Source organism: Morone saxatilis, unplaced genomic scaffold (genome assembly GCF_004916995.1).
Source record: "Morone saxatilis isolate NCDOM2014 unplaced genomic scaffold, NCSU_SB_2.0 Contig16, whole genome shotgun sequence".
In the NCBI taxonomy this organism is placed as follows: Eukaryota; Metazoa; Chordata; class Actinopteri; family Moronidae; genus Morone; species Morone saxatilis.
In genome coordinates, this window is record NW_023339718.1 from 20,395,834 (window position 1) to 20,409,634 (window position 13,801).

General features: G+C 40.0%; 1 protein-coding gene across 1 annotated transcript; it reads left to right on the plus strand.

Annotated features, from left to right (window-relative positions):
• The first annotated feature begins 2,632 nt into the window (after nucleotides 1-2,632).
• paqr3a (progestin and adipoQ receptor family member IIIa) lies at nucleotides 2,633-13,718 on the plus strand. The gene is made up of 8 exons (XM_035657805.1): nucleotides 2,633-2,787; nucleotides 3,724-3,955; nucleotides 4,398-4,560; nucleotides 5,600-5,755; nucleotides 9,513-9,710; nucleotides 10,197-10,287; nucleotides 10,687-10,870; nucleotides 11,331-13,718. The coding sequence occupies exons 1-7, from the start codon at nucleotides 2,727-2,729 to the stop codon at nucleotides 10,827-10,829; spliced, it is 1,044 nt and encodes a 347-aa protein (XP_035513698.1). The 5' UTR covers nucleotides 2,633-2,726; the 3' UTR covers nucleotides 10,830-10,870; nucleotides 11,331-13,718.
• The last annotated feature ends 83 nt before the right edge of the window (nucleotides 13,719-13,801 follow it).

Here is a 13,801-nt window from a genome sequence, read left to right on the forward strand (position 1 = left end):
TCTACGTTAAGTCTGACAGAAAAATGGAGGACAGAAATCAGAGACGAACATTCATAAAATGAAAAAAGGGCCAATGACAGATTGTCACAGTGAATCAGTGAGGAGGTGGGGCAGGAGAAGGGGAGTTGTCCTTATGAAAAAGCTCCATCCACTTCAGTACATGTGAGAAGTGTGTCCCATATCATGAATGTACCAGGGTCTGATCCTAAAATCCTTTTTGGATGAACAGCTGGAGTGACGGCTGTAATCCATTGCGCTATCCTAAAGGAAACACCCAGAAAGCCATGAAACTCTGGAAAAAATACAGTTTCTGACCTGAAAAACTAATAGACTGGAGGACGTACTGATTGTATGTGATTTTGGTGTAGTTGGATGTTTGTACAGTATGTGTGTATTCCTTGTAGACAAAACTGCACTGAAAACAAAATTGATCTCTTTAAATCCTAAAACCACAAATTAACTGGGTTTTGTTCAACCAAAGGGTACACCACTGATTGTTGAGTAAGTAAGCTGCACTTCCTCTAATAGCCACTCGATGCTGCCTCCAAGAGACGTTGCATTAAATTTAATGGAAAAACCTCCAACTTTCCTCTTTATATCAATAGGTCAACATTTTAGATAATAGCCCTCCTCCCTTTGTTGCTGAGAGTTAGAAGAGAAGCTGATAAAAATGATGGACAAAACTATGAAAATAAGTTGTAATAAACTGGAATTATCCTTTAAGTTAACTTGTCATGGGGGGGATTTTGAGAACTTCCCAGTTAGAGGACATTCACAAGATAACAAAATGGTTGCTTGATTGACAAGGGACTCTGCCTGTCTAAGACAATCTTGGTGGTTGCTACTACCTTCTACCATTGACAAGATTTGGATTTTAGGCCTTACAAGAAGAAACCCAAACTCAACGTTTTAACTTTAAACGTTTTAATTTTGCCCATTTCTTAATTGCCAGGGGAAAAAACAACTGATGCCAGAGTGTACCAAGTGGAAATATGGTTAGATGTTTTTAGATTCAGGGAAATAAAGTACAAGGAAAAGACATATCGCACATTTTCCTCTATGTGTTGCCTGTTTTCAGCTCCTTTTACTACCAAAATCATGTTCACAGCCAACTGTAAGCCTACAAAATCAATTAATAACTGAGCAGCGACTGCAGCAGCGGGAGATTCTTGTTGTTTGCCCTTGTATGCACGAGTTACTATCTTAACTTGGCAGCTGACACTTTGCCAGAGTGGATGTGCTGAGAGGTGTATTAGAAGTGATAATGAAGAACACACTTCCAGTTGAGAATGAGGCAATTAAAGTAGGGTGTAAACAGCAGAGGGAGGACTGAGTGTGACTTCCCTCCTGAGGGAATCCTCCAACATCTCTCACACCTGAGAGGTCTGTGGAGAACGCTCTCGCTCTGATGAGGATTCCTGATGACAGTTAGCGACAGGAGGATGTAACACAGTGGCACAGTGCAGCGGGATGACAGCCAGGAGACTGAGAGTGGAGAACGGCCATACCTGCATATCTCAGCATACTTATATGTGTATATATATGTGTTTATATATATATATATATATATATATATATAAAACATAGATTCCATTATGCCTGAAGGAATCTGGGAGTGACTTCGTAGCCTGAGGATTTAAAATGCTGACTATTTAATTGCAATGTCCCCGGGTCAAACCTGCTGGGCACCTTTGCTGCATCTCCCTTCATTGTCCGACAGCTCTCCAATGAATATTGTCAAAGAAATGCAAAAATGACTAACCCTTGAGTAACACAAAATGTAAGATAATCTGGAAAAAAAGGTCATAGGTCATAAATTGTAACAATGCTGCTACTTTAATATTACAAATAAAAATGTGTGCTCCTGTTGTAGTTTCTTACAACAGAGGTGACAACAAACCACAAGTTAAAGGTGCAGGTACATTTAAATACCACTAATACGTACAAATAATGTGTCAATATAAAACATGCAAATGCATTTAGCATGTCCTGATTCACACTACAGAGATTATGAGTAATTATCATTTCAAGGAAAAGGAAGAGAAGAGGAGGAGTAGACCTAATAGCACATTTAAATTATTTGTGTGGAGTGCCGCTGTTGCTTGTCTGACAAATCTTGTACAGCTATGTAAAATTATATAAAATTACTATTACAATGGCTGCTAATAATTTTCAGAGACCACCAACCACTGTGGGCATTAAGATGCAGCAAGGACAGGGTAGGGAACTGTTTCAACCCGTAAACTTTACATTGTTGCTCTTAGCGTTTGACAAGGATGTGAATGTTGTCTTTCTGTCCTAAAAAACGAAATGTAAAGGTGTGTGCCCTAGAAATGTACAATCAATACCCAAATATTGTTTATTTGTATTTGCTGTATTTCTTAGTGAATAACTTTTCAGTATGCCTGTATTTAGAGTAGAGTCTGAAATCCCTTTCTTAATCTTGGAAACGGTAGTTAAATAAGAACAAAATTCACTCCAAAAACTCCACTCAGTAACTTTTTGAAGTGTTGGCAAAAGAAGAAAACGTCGGGCTTGTTGCCCTGCATGGTCTCTAGACTGAGTCTATCCAGATCTCTGTGGGCCGGATCTTTTTACTCAGGCAGTCCTTGGGCGCAGTGCAGGGGTCCATTACTGATGACGTCTCTGGTGATTTGGAAGATGAAACTTGAACCGTTGCGTTGTTTTTAACATTAATGTTAACTAATGTTTACTAATGTTTACTAATGCGAAGTCCGTATTATAAGGGCCAAAATGGCACAAATTGCTCATATAGCAAACTGAAAGGTGAGTGTCTGACATCTCTTACCTCGAAACAAAGCAGCATGTTAGCTAGCCTCTGGTAGGCTGTCCAGACATACTCAGGCTTTAATTAGCCGCTGGCTGCCAAACTGCTTTGAGAATTGTGTTATTTTAAGATTGACTTGGTTAACAATAGTATTGAATACATGGTGAGACTAAACTTAAAATGGTTTATAGATCCGTTGGTTCTTGGGGCATAATCGGCTTATAATAGTTTACAAAGCAAGCACGTTATGTCAACAAAATCCCACTTAATAATCAGTGGTACAAAGCTCACCGCCGCCCGGTGAAGTGTAACATTAACTGCACTGGGAGGGAAAGACTGGGAGTGGGATCCTTTGTAGAAATGCAGACTTTATTAATGAGTGCTGCTCGGTCTGTTGTGTGCTTCTTCGGATTACATTTAAGATGCTGGTGCTTCTTTAAAAACTCTTGAGCCATGTTCTGGGATTGTTACTGTTTACACGTTTTTTATACCGAAAAATGCTGATGAAATTTTACTAAACGGAGTTTGGCATTAGTTTTTGTCCATACAGTTATAGCGGAAGGGATAAGCTGGGTAAAGTTAACTCGGGTAGCATGAGATTACATGCAAAACAAGTCGGTGGCTGCACCTTTAAAGCAGCCAACTAATGTAAGCGAACAGATATTAGCACCTCAAGTTTCTTCCACAAAGACAGTATTGAGAGAACCAACTTTCCCCCTGGTGTTAATTGTTGCTGTATTCACCTGTTGAAACCACTGAAGGTACTGTTTCAGTAAGTGGGTCACTAGTTTTCCTTAGTTGACGCATTGGCTGGTATTTGAGACAAACTTTACAAGCCACAGTGTAGCAGCAGTTAATTGTCAGCCATGCTGTAATGTTTGATAAGACGTGTTATGTAAGATGCAGCCTTAATTGGATCTGACTTTTGTTCTCAGCTTCAGGTCTGACTAAAGCAGACTCGTCCAGCTCAGCCATGCCTCAGAAACAACAAAAGAACGCCCAGCCGTCACACTACATTGAGCTGGGAGGTTATCAGTATTGGCCCGTGCTGGTGCCCCGAGGTATCAGACTGTACACCTACGAACAGATCCCAGTGTTTCTGAGGGAGAACCCGTACATCACAGATGGATACAGAGCCTACCTGCCCTCCAGACTGTGCATCAAAAGGTGGGAGGCAGAGAACAGAGCCGTGCTTTCACTGTACAAGACGGATATATACTGAATACAGGCTGAACTGCTGCATGAATATGCTAATGACTTAAGCAGTTTGTTGCTTGATATTGTTTGTGATTAGCAGAAAGGTATAATATCTATAGTTACTTTATTGTTTTTCTTCACCACTCATTTTTTAATTAGCTGTTCCATATTTCATGCTATGAACTAAAGACCACACTAAACACTGTTTTAATAAGAGATGGACGACTTATTTACCACAGTTTTCTTTTTCCCATGACCACCGTGGCTGGTGCATTCCTCTTTCACCGCTGACAGTCAAGGGTTTAGATTAATTTTGATTCTGTGAAACAGCAGAAGATGGCTGTAGTAAAGGTTGATTTAGTTATTTTTTTCTCTGAGTGATCGTTTTAAAGTTTGTAAATCCTGTTTGCAGCCTCTTCATTCTATCCAATGAGACGGTGAATATCTGGAGCCATCTGTTGGGCTTCTTGCTCTTCTTCTTCGTCGGGGTGTACAACATGGTGTCAGTGCTGCCAGCCGTCGGCGCCTCCAGAGAAGACTACGTCATCTACTCCATCGGACTCTTCTGCTTCCAGGTACAGGACCACCTTTTCCCGTATACTTGAGCCGTGACAGTCGGTAGAAATGTGTGGTTATGATTTCACCTTACACTTTGACTTGTTGGTCGGTTTTCAAACCCATTAGTAGATTACTATTGTAATTATTGGCTGATATAACAGTAAGGCTGTGCTAAGATTACAGCTGGCATCCACAGTGTTTTTTTTCATATAGTGTTAATAAACCCATTCGTATGGTGGACTATTTTAAAAATGCAAAAACCAGGAAAGTATTAGTGCCTCTCCTCAGTCAGCTATTCTCAAATGTTGAGCATCTTGTTGTGTCAGATCTGTGTACTTAACGCTGTCGGCTGAGAAGAGTTCAAGAGAATGGGAGTGACTGAACAAGTGGTGTCATGTCTATAACTGAGATTTTCCCAGTGTTGTAATGGATTCTTCAATAAATAACACAACTGTCATCTTTGATGTCAACACCACATTGAATACCTCTCACTTCTGAAAACAGTAGAGTAAAACAGTAGAGAGAGTTTTATTTTGTCACAGGTTTCAGGTTTTAAGTATAAATCTTTAATGGTCACTTTTTAAAATGAAATTCTAACAATTTGTTGTTCAATGAATGAAAAACTAATAAGGTTTGATTGCACAAGATATTTTAGGTCTGTTTCCTTTATCTTTACATTTAGCCACGTTTACCAGAGCAGGGCAGATTTTATTATTTTCCTTGTGTTGAGCAATGTCATTTGAAATTAACCAGATATCTTGGAAAGTGAATATATGGCAGTTGCATGTTACCTGAATCTGAGTGGTAGAACATCAGACCTTACCCAAAATATTGGCAGTTATTCTCAACAAATAACAATAAAAATAATTATTCCAGCCAGAGTCTTCAAGTCCAAAAAAAAAAAGTCTATTAAAAAAGGCTGGATTTTGAGATTAAAATGGTTAGGACACCTCTTGTTCAATCACAGATATTTTTCTACTTGTTATCTTGCCGTGCGTATCACATTCTTTGCCTGATTCTCCCCTTGCCGTCTCCTCTGGATCTCTCCGTCCTCAGCTGTGTATGCTGTGTTCGGTGGGTTATCACCTGTTTTGTTGCCACCGCTCAGAGAAGACTAGCCGCCGCTGGATGGCGCTGGACTACGCGGGGATTTCCATCGGCATCCTGGGCTGCTACGTCCCCGGAGTCTTCTACACCTTCTACTGCAATAATGTAAGTTCATCTTCAGCTTCCAGTTCACAGTCTCCAATGTCTGCATGCCAATGTAGGGTTTCTTTTCTTTATGCTGACAGGTGGTAAAACAAAGGATTCACCGGCTTCTTCAGTCCTAAAGATATCAGATCAGATCTGATAGACTTTATTGATCCCAAAAATAGATGCACAGTGTAGATAACTAACTAAAGGCAAATAATCAGAAATAAAATGAGGAGACAAGAAAGTTTAAATAATTAAATAAAGAAATTGCAGATGAAGTATTGCTGTAACTGATTTCTAGTTACTTGCATAAGTTCAGTTTAATATAATATAAATATTATCAGCATTCGCCCAAATATTTGTGCTATTGACAGAACAATGTGTAGTTTAGCTTTTCATCTGACTTTCCTGAGCTTGACTTTCCAAGAGTTGATGTGTTTCCTTCTGCCAAAATGATAAAATTTACTCGGTTACGGATTCCCCAGAAATAGCGTTAGGCTTTAAAGTCAGAAGCAAGGTCAAAGTTAAACACCGCGGACAGATTAGTCACTTGCTTTGTCATCTGAACCCTTATCTCTTCACGCGGCATACCACAGTCTCCCTCTGGAACTGCATCCACAGTGTCAGTTTAAATCCTTAAAAAATGCTAAATGTGAAAAGCCTTTCAGTCCTCTGTGACTCAATTGCACTCAGTTTAGTTGTAAATGGCTTATTCTTGTTGTGGAGTGTAGGTCACAAACAACACACTGCTCCACTGTGTTATATCCCGTTTCCATATATTTCCCCTGTACTGTTTTCCCTTCATCTGCTTCTCTTCATATTCATATTTTATTCTGAATTTTTATAATACTACTTACCAATATCAAAGCAATACTGTTTTTGATACCATACCTACATATATATGAAAGTGTTTTTTGATGCAATAAAATAAGCTCAACTAACTAGGTTGATCTAAATTCAGCCTGACTTTGTCTTCCTGTTAGCCGACTACTTTTTTGATAGGGTTTTGTTCTGCTTTAACCAGTCAGTACTGGCTGTGGTTGGAGCACTGAAGTCAACATTTTTCAGGACAATTAATTAACATTTTAAATTTAAGACTTGTTATTTTAGTAACAACCGTTGTTGCTATTTTAGATGCATGTAGTAGATTAGCTAGCACACTGCAGGAAGATTACACTGACGTTCCTGACTGATCAGTTCTTTCACAAACTGGGGAACTGCCACCAGTGGGCACATCATACTGGTCCTGTTTATACCTGGTATTAACAAGCTTCTTGGGTGACGGTAAGTAGGCAGCTCTAGGTACAGGTGTGAATGCTCCCAGGATGCATCGCTCAGACCACAATTGGAGGTGGTATGGGCCGCATATGGCCACATTATTTTAGCAGTGTGTAGGTGATTGTGTCCTGGGCCACACTGAAGGACCGCCTACTCAACTGACATGCTCTGTGAAAGCAGAAGTACATACTCATTCGTGCGCCAGCAGCCTCATATTAAAGTGCGAAACAAGAAGAAGAAGCCACAACATGCAAAAGGGATTCTCATGGATGGAGTACACAAAACATGCTGTCTGATTTCCATTTGGCTTGGAGAAATCCGACCAGAAACCAGAAATGATGTTGGTGGTGTTTATTTTCATATAGAGCGGCGAATCGAGATCCTGAAATGGTCCCTCGAGACACATTCTAATGCTAGGTATGAGCCAAAACCCAGGTTAGGTGTAAACAGGACTGCTGAGTAAGAGGGCATTGTGATTTTTTATTTTTTTTTGTCAGACTGCTATTTCCAGGGACAAGAATAAACTTTAAACGAAAAAATGATTTAGAGAAGGAACTATCTGATGACAGAAAAAGTAACAGTTAGTGAAACTTGAAGCTACAGCACAGACACGTTTCCACTGGAACCTAAAAAGTACTGAGTTGTGATACTCATTCGTGTTTGCTGCTGAGACTGTTGCTCATCAGTGAATCAAGGCTGATCTGAGTGCTGCTTCAGGCACATTATACATAATGTAAATATGCTTATGTGAGCTTCACTGCGCGTGTCAGTGCTTTATGTCTAACCACGGTCCTCCCTGGAGACTTTTAGCTCAAATCCTCGGCCTGAGAAGCAGTAATTGAATAAAGCTGAAGTGGAGCCCACAGTCTGGCTCTGCCGATTGACTCATTGTTCCTGGTGAATAAGCAACACGACACCTTTACTGCGCTCGCCGCTTGGAAAACAGCCTCTGATGACACAAGCCTGTTCGGTTCCTTATTCCAGCCGCCCACCACCATGTTATTTTTTTTTTCCTTTCATGGTTGCTTCTCTTTTCATTTTTTATTTATTTTTTTACTCCTGAAGTTTTTGGCTGTGCTCCTTACTGTTCGCTTTCCCCCGCATATTGGAAGCGCTGGGTTATTTTGCCCCCAGAACGCAGCTGAAATCTGCTCCAGCCCAAACCAGATGGCTGCGTTCACGGAGCGGTCCGTCACTCCTGTTCCCCACCATATGACGTTCGCAAGTCTGGGAGCTGTCTCAGCAAAGGGGGCCCCCCGTCCTTGCCAAGACTAGGGCTCCGCTTCTGGGTGGCTCCACTCCTGTGGCAAGCCAAGTCCCTAAAGAAAAACGGATTTTTATATTTAGCCATTCAAACTCTTGTCTCGTCGGAGTGTTTTAGAAATGCAGATTTGGAGAAGAGAACATGGTGTCTGTTAGGAGAAGAGCTTTAAAAAAATTGGCTGGAGCCAAGCGGGGCCTTGTTCCTGGTGCAAATTTATTCACTGTGAAATTCAGCAGGACTCGTTACATGAGGACGTGTGACTGGACGGAGGCCTACATCCACACAAATGGACAGAAGGGACTGAGACGAGGCTGTCCAGACTGTGCGCAGTTACTTATAGAAGTTTAAGTAACAGTGAGTTTGTTTTGTAATGATGAATATGTTTAAGAAACAGTTGGAGACCGGTTATAGCTCTTCACTGTTTGATCTAGGAAGTTTGTTATATCATAATATTCAAATACAGTAGATTCATACATGAAATGATAGAGATCAGACAACCTGAGGTGTTCATTAAACATTTTCAAAGAGTCGGAAAAGTGAAAATGAAAAACAAATCCTTAAGTTACTTAGATCTCAGAGGACCTCAACAAACAATCATTTTTATTCTTTAGTTTAGTACATTAGTTTGTACTGTTTCTTTGATTAATTAAAGATCAGAAGATAGTGAAAAATGCTCATCGCAAGTTCCCAGAGCCCAAAGCCTTTATTAATTTGTTTGTCTGACCAAAAGTCTAAAACCCTGAAATACAATAATATAAAACAGAGAAGCAGCATTTGAGAAAATGGACCGAGCCAACAATTATTTTTGCTAGATTAGTGATAACTTTCATTTGGTTGATTAATTGAGTATTTGTTTGAGCACTAAAAAAGAAGCTGAAAACAATATAACAATACACATGGTGTTCAAAAGGTCCTAAAAATGTCAAAGAACCTCATGAATCGTGACTTAAATACACGTAATAGAATACATTTACTTCCTTCTGCTGCCTGTTTCTACTCTTGAACTCTTGAATTCATCTTCTTGTAAGACTGAAAGGTTTCAGTTTGACTCTGACACAATGTGAATGTGCGTCTGTCTGTCTGTGTATAAGATTCTATTCTATTCTCCTCCTGCAGATACCTGCGTCATGGAAGCAGACAGAGAGAAGTGTCCCTGTGTTCACTGTCAACAGGCAGTGTGTTAGTAAATGTGTTGATGGTGTGATTTAACCTTTGACCTTCCTGTCTCTGCAGTACTGGCGGCAGGTGTACCTGGTGACGGTCCTGGCCATGATCCTGGCCGTCTTCTTCGCTCAGATCCACCCTCACTACCTCAGCAAGCAGTGGAAGCAGCTGCGCTCGCTCATCTTCTGCTCGGTGGCCGGATACGGCCTCATCCCCACTGTCCACTGGATCTGCATCACCGGAGGCTTCTCCTCGGAGCTCGTTCAGGTGAGCATGCTCACTGTTGTCCCAATCACCTTAATTATCAACGCTTTGAATCCGTATTTCTGAGGGCAAATTTGATTTTGAGCTGTGTGACCCTTCAATTATTTATTTAAGTTCATCTGCAAGCTGGAATCATTTGTCAGTGGGAAGAATCTAGCATGCATTGATGTGTAGTATCTCTATTGACTCATGTCAGTGTGAAAAGTAAGCTGCTAGCTGCAATAATATTTACGCACTCGTTTTCTTCCCAAACGTAGTTAGGAAAAGATAAGCAATAATTTGACTGAGACAACATAGTGCTGAACCACGCTTCTCTCATCATTTTATTTCTCCTAATAACTCACTGAGCAGAGAGGAGTCACTGATTCAAGCTGATGTTTGTTGCACGCAGCCATCAGTCGATATTCTGTTAACCTCTTCTGAGTCCTTGGTGTTTTGTAGCTACACTCAGTTTATTCCACACAATAAATAAATATTTCTTTCCTTCAGGCTTTTGTTCCTCGAGTCCTGGGGATGTATTTCATCGCTGCATTAGCTCTCATTTTCTACGTTTCAAAAGTCCCTGAACGCTACTTCCCAGGTGAGACTACTTCTTGATTTCCTCTGTTGTTCAGTACTCACAGTAATACTGACCAAATGTTCAAAAGGCTCATGGTTGTCCTTACTTACTTTTTGGAGGGAAATGGATCTCAAACAGCTTCATAAATGTTTAATATTTAGTTTCACATTTTAAGCATCTTTAGAGTTGTGTGTGCGTCTCATCTGGTGTTTTCAAGGTTGCACAAAATATCTGTACAATTCCCTGAAATACACATCATCATTATAGACTATAATGATCAAATCATACTTGAAGGACCAGTGTTTAGGTTTTAGTGCCATCTAGTGGTTCAGTTGCAGATTACAGCTCTCTCGCTTCACCCTCCCGTTCCCAGTAACTGTGGATTCATTTTAGTTTTTTCCTCCTCTGATGCTTCTGCAGGTCAGCTGAACTACCTGGGCTCCAGTCACCAGGTGTGGCACCTGCTGCTGGTGCTGATGTTTTACTGGTGGCACCAGTCGGCGTGCTTCATCATGGCGTACAGACACAGCCAGCCCTGCCCCGATGTCCCCCAACACGCCTAGGATGCTGCTCTGCATGCTGGGATCCCTGACTGTGTTAAAGTGTAAGCAGCACTATTACTTTAAAGCTATGAGAATATATTTCATATTTCTCCTGTTTCTCAACTATTCTGGGACAAACTTTGTCTAAATATTATAGTTTCTCCTGGTGGAGGGCAGCAGTTCAAAGCTGTACCTCAGTGAAATCAGGTTTTATTTGCTGATCAGTTGAGTTGCACTGGGTTGTGACTGAAAGGTCGTCTTACATCACCACAGAGGAGATTAACAGTTGTTAGTCAGATTTTAGAGAGCAAACAGGACCATTAGTGGAAGTATGGGGAAGTCTCCTGTCTCATATGATATATGAAGAGGCTTCAGATCATCAGTCACATAGAAACTGACATCAAGGAGATAGAAAATGTGAGAACACACTCCGCAGGTACCAACACAGTATTATCAGCCCTGGTTCTCATGATGAATGTATTTGTTCATTGACTCAGTTTGAACCTGTTTTTTCCTCTTTAGGCTGGTGGATGGCTGCAGCATATTCCAGCATGTACAGGTGGAAGGCAGGGAGACACCATGGACAAGCCTTCAGTCCATCTCAGTGTCACCACAGACGGACATATTCTTACCTGCAAGTGTCTTCAGTACACCCGAGTGTCTGTGTAAGCGGGAATCAGACCTGTGACCTCCAGGGTGTGAGATGACACACGGCGAGTCTATGTTGTTAGAACAGGACCTCTTGAGTGATTGTAGGTAAACTGTCACAGTGGCTTAAAGTCATCTTTACCGCAGTCACCAACAAAACACACAAACTCTGCAGTTCTAAGTATAAAATCTCCAGAAATTGAAGCAACTGCGCTGCGTTCAAATTACCATACCTTCCTCTTCATCACAGATGTAGCCACAAAGAAGACTCAGTCAAGGCTCGCAGGTTTAATCAAGTAGCATTTTTACGTTTCTTTAAGTGCCTGTAAATGAAACATCATGTAGCACTTGTTAAATTAATTTCATTTGTGTGAACTTGTGCATTTCTCCTAGAATGCAAAAGATTTCAACTGATTCACTTATTTTTAAGGTTTATAAGGCAGTGCCCCCCACCCTCCCCCCAAAAGGTATATTTTGAATATATTTCCAGTTTATGATGATGCTTTTACAGACAGCTTGTTCCTTGAAAAAAATTAGGTTAACTGCCTTTAGACTTCCTTCAGCAAGTAATTAAGTAAAATGACCTTAAAAGGGAAAATGAAATGTTTTAGGTGTCGATGTCACCAATGTGCACAGTTATATGCTGTAAGTATGTGTGCACAAGTTAACAAATCTGTTGTTCAGTGTTGAGAGCTGCCGAGAACGATCATTTCTTCTTTTGTTTAAAATCTATTAAAAGTTGTTTGTGGTAAAACTGTGAGGTACTTGAAAACAAGCAAAAACTAACCAGTATCTTTCAACACAATTCATGTTTAGATAGAAAAACCAAAGAGTCAGAGCCAGGGCTCTGGAGCAAGGCTCAGTGTTCTCTTCATCAGTTTATATTGCAGTTTTCATTTTGTCCTTTAGTGTGTGCAGTATTGGTGTTTCTGTTTCTTACTGCTGAGTGAGACAAACAGATTGTGTTAGTGTAGAAGGGCAAAATGTACTTAGGACTCGTGAACTGCACGTTAGTACCTGATGATCCAGGGTTGAATGTCGTCTTGTGTTGGGCTGCACGCTCTCCGTGTTCAGACACTGAGTTCAGAGTACTTTATTAAGAACTGTGCAGAATGAACTAACAGATCAAATTCTCCCGCACACCTTTATTGAATTATATTCCAGCACTAACCAGTGGAAGTTGAGGCTTGTTAAAACGATGAGTCGTGATTTTCTGGGTGTTACGGAGCAGCTTGGCCTCCAGGGGCTGCTAGCGAGACTTTTAGGCCTTTAAACTGTGTCCCACTTCTAAACTTTAAACTTTTTTTAATTTGCATACATTTACTATATCCTGTTTTTTACGTATTTTTTTTTTACAGCAGTAAGAAGCTTTTCCATTTCAACAGTGCCCATCATCGCTGTGCTCAAAAATCAATCGATCTTTTTCTACAAGTGTGCAATTTTACGTGTACGTTACTGTAAATACTGTCAATTTAAAATAAGTTTAAAGTCAGGACACCTTGTTTTTATAACGATCAAAACACTGATTTAACATTTTGCAAATCTGCATGCATTGCAATTAATGTTGCAACTGCAACGTTTCTGTGTACTGTGCAGCCCTGTTATTATCTACTGTACATGATTTACACTTCACTACTTAGCTTTTTTTCTTCAAATTAAACTAGTTCCAACTACATTAGACTTGTTTTTGGAAACTACTGTTTCTGCATGAACTACCAAGAGATTCTTCCACTGTTGGTAAACTGAAACTGTTTTAATGTATTTATTTTAGACATAATAACTCAGTACTTTTTCTCCTGCTCTGTTAGGGTGATGTGCAATGTTAAAGGTCGACTGTTGTAGTTTAACTTGTCTTCATTCCAAAATGCAACACATCCATGTTGGACAGAAATCTTAAGTCAATCTCAAATATAGATGTTTGTAAGCAAGAGTCTTAATGCCTCATAATGTCTCATCAGCATTTCTGTGTGTCATCATTGAATGACAATAGGTGTCCAGTAAAATGGTAGCTGTCTCATTTTGGAATGAAAGTAATTTTTTTTTGTGATATTTAATGTTTTTACATTTCAGACTGGAAGTATTCTCTGGTGTTAAGATTCTTTTTGTTCTGTATTTAAATTATTCGTTATGAACCTGCTCTGTACGGTCTGTGATAGTTTCTCTACAACATTTTGTCTTTGATAAGCTCTAAGAGACATCAGCTGTGTCTAAGACTCATTTTGTAGCAGTGGAAATTTTGTATCTTGACTTTTCATACCTGAGCAATCAAACTGCTGAACTTGACTTTAAATAAAACTAACCATGTTTATAAAGTGTAAAACTGCTTTGTTTTAAATTCCACTCAA

What these genes read in the sequence shown, in the direction of transcription:
- paqr3a (XM_035657805.1), top strand. Translation starts at nt 2,727, where the DNA reads ATGCGAAGTCCGTATTATAAGGGCCAAAATGGCACAAATTGCTCATAT. An exon ending in CTCATATAGCAAACTGAAAG is followed by an intron (nt 2,788 to 3,723) that starts GTGAGTGTCTGA and finishes TTTTGTTCTCAG; the next exon opens with CTTCAGGTCTGACTAAAGCA. An exon ending in CCCTGAACGCTACTTCCCAG is followed by an intron (nt 10,288 to 10,686) that starts GTGAGACTACTT and finishes ATGCTTCTGCAG; the next exon opens with GTCAGCTGAACTACCTGGGC.